General features: G+C 39.0%; 1 protein-coding gene across 1 annotated transcript in view; it reads right to left on the bottom strand.

Annotated features, from left to right (window-relative positions):
• Positions 1–213: 213 nt before the first annotated feature.
• Positions 214–2,020, bottom strand: part of YARS2 (tyrosyl-tRNA synthetase 2, mitochondrial) — a 4,440-nt gene continuing 2,633 nt past the window's right edge. Inside the window, exons 3-5 of the mRNA XM_010187569.1 lie at positions 1,424–1,579; positions 962–1,132; positions 214–535 (exon numbers count right to left, since the gene is read on the bottom strand). Coding sequence (XP_010185871.1) covers positions 376–535; positions 962–1,132; positions 1,424–1,579 — 487 coding nt within the window. The 3' untranslated portion in view covers positions 214–375. The remainder of the gene's footprint in view (positions 536–961; positions 1,133–1,423; positions 1,580–2,020) is intronic.

Raw genomic sequence — 2,020 nt, 5'->3', positions numbered from 1 at the left:
TCTGAGTATGCTTTTGCTTATCTTGCTGTGGATTATGCTATAGGGTACCTGGCCTCTGTTCTCCTCCTCCTACACAGAAGGTTGGTAAAGGAAGGGAAGAGCATCTCCATCTTTGGACTCTGAAATTAATCTTTTCATCTTCTTGTGCATATCCTTTCAAGAATGGTGCTTCAAATTAGGCAGAATATCTAAAAATCTCTTCAGTGGTATAACTTAGCTGCCTTTAGCTGAACTCTGTTGGTGTATTTTGAAAACACAACTATGGTATTGGGCAGTCTGTGACCTGTGTAGTGAATGCACAGTGTAGAAACATCTTCAAGTCCATCTTCAAGCAACAGTCAAAATGATCCGTTGTTTTAGGGAGGCAGTCTGTTGTCACAATTGTAGCCATTTTATAATGTAGTAATTTTTCTTTCCGATCCTAAGCAATGATACTCCATTCTTGAGAATATGCTGTCCGAGAATAAGAACAGTCTCAGGATTGGTTACTCGAATCCCATTTATTGAAACTCCACCATCTGTTATTTTCTGGTACCTTAAAAACAAAACAAACTGGTAATTGCAAGGGGAAGCTATTTATTGCTGTTAAATCTTCAAAATTCAGTTAAGGGTTTCTTGGTTGGTACACTAATTGTATAAATTTTCCTTCTCTTGCATTTTGCTTTAAGTCAAGACTGACTGAAATTAACCTTCACCTCTACCACTCCCATTCTTTCTGACAAGGAAGAAAGGAAATAAGGAAACTTAAGCTGTCTCTAATCAATCAGGTGTTGATTTTACAGCCTTATATGAGACTGCATTATCCTACACTTTCACTTCAAAGTGGAATAAGGCTGCCTGCTCCCCTCTTCTTTAATGCTGGTATGGGAAGCGCTAGCCTGTTTCTACTTGATTTGGCTGTCCTAATGTTTTGTTAACTCCTGAAAGCACACCATGACAACCAGTTTTGGTGATAACATACCCACTAGGTCCGTCTGGAATAGCTTTTGCTTTACGACACAAGTCAAGAACGCTCATTCCAGGTTCAAGCATCAATTCAGCTGAAGGAGCTTGTCGAAAAAGTTCCTGTAGCTCTTGGTCTGACATAGCTTCCAGTGCCTCCACACTGCTGTAATAAAGGGCCTTCGTACACCTGTGAGAACAAAGACCACTCAAACACAAGTGTCTCTCATCTTCAAAGTGCTACTCAACTAATCAGATTCCCCTCCCAACCTCTTCTGAGGGTACACGCAGTAACAGAAGTACTTAAAATACACCCCAATTATTTTTTAATCATAACCCAATGCACTGTTAATGTATTTTTAAGTCTACAGAATTGCTATATTTTTCTCCGTTAATGGCTGAGCAACAACGAACTATAGGAAAATAGTCCCTGAAAGGTTATGGATTACCACCACTGAATAAATCTGAAATCAAACTTCACCTCTTAGCAGATTCTAGCCCCTCTCTACCATGAACAAGCTTGGTTACTTCTGCAGCAAGTCGCTTCTGAGGGCCCCATTTTTCAGGTTCTTTAGCATGCATTTCCATGATGTGGTCAATCTCCTCAAGAGGTAGGAAAGTGAAGAGTTTCAGGTATCTATGAGCAAGGAAAAAAATATTTTGTCCGTAATATCCATCAGTACAGATTCAGTAGAGATTTCCTGCCTTTCTCATTCCAGCTCTATTAACTGCACTAAAATAATTCTTAATTTGAGAAATCCATAGTACAGATACTCTGCTCTTTCAGACAACTCTGTTTTGGTCCACATGCTTCAGCTTACTAGGATAACTCATGTTTTATTTAGTATTTCACTTAGGGTAATGTCTCCAGACATAAGATAGCATCAAATGCTTTTATAAAGCTTGCACTGCAATCAGTAACTTGGTTTTCTCTTGAAACATTTACTTTACAGGATTTCTGGCAACTCCGTGTCTTACAAGGTTTTATATTATATTCTTAGCAGTTGCACAATATCCTCATACAAAACACCACTGCCATTCTGAGGTGATCACAGGACAGAAGTATCCTATGTATCGA

This window comes from Mesitornis unicolor, unplaced genomic scaffold, assembly GCF_000695765.1.
Source record: "Mesitornis unicolor isolate BGI_N332 unplaced genomic scaffold, ASM69576v1 scaffold42706, whole genome shotgun sequence".
NCBI classification, from domain to species: Eukaryota; Metazoa; Chordata; class Aves; order Mesitornithiformes; family Mesitornithidae; genus Mesitornis; species Mesitornis unicolor.
Note: the sequence above shows the minus strand (reverse complement) of the source record. Positions and strands in the feature narration are given on the sequence as shown.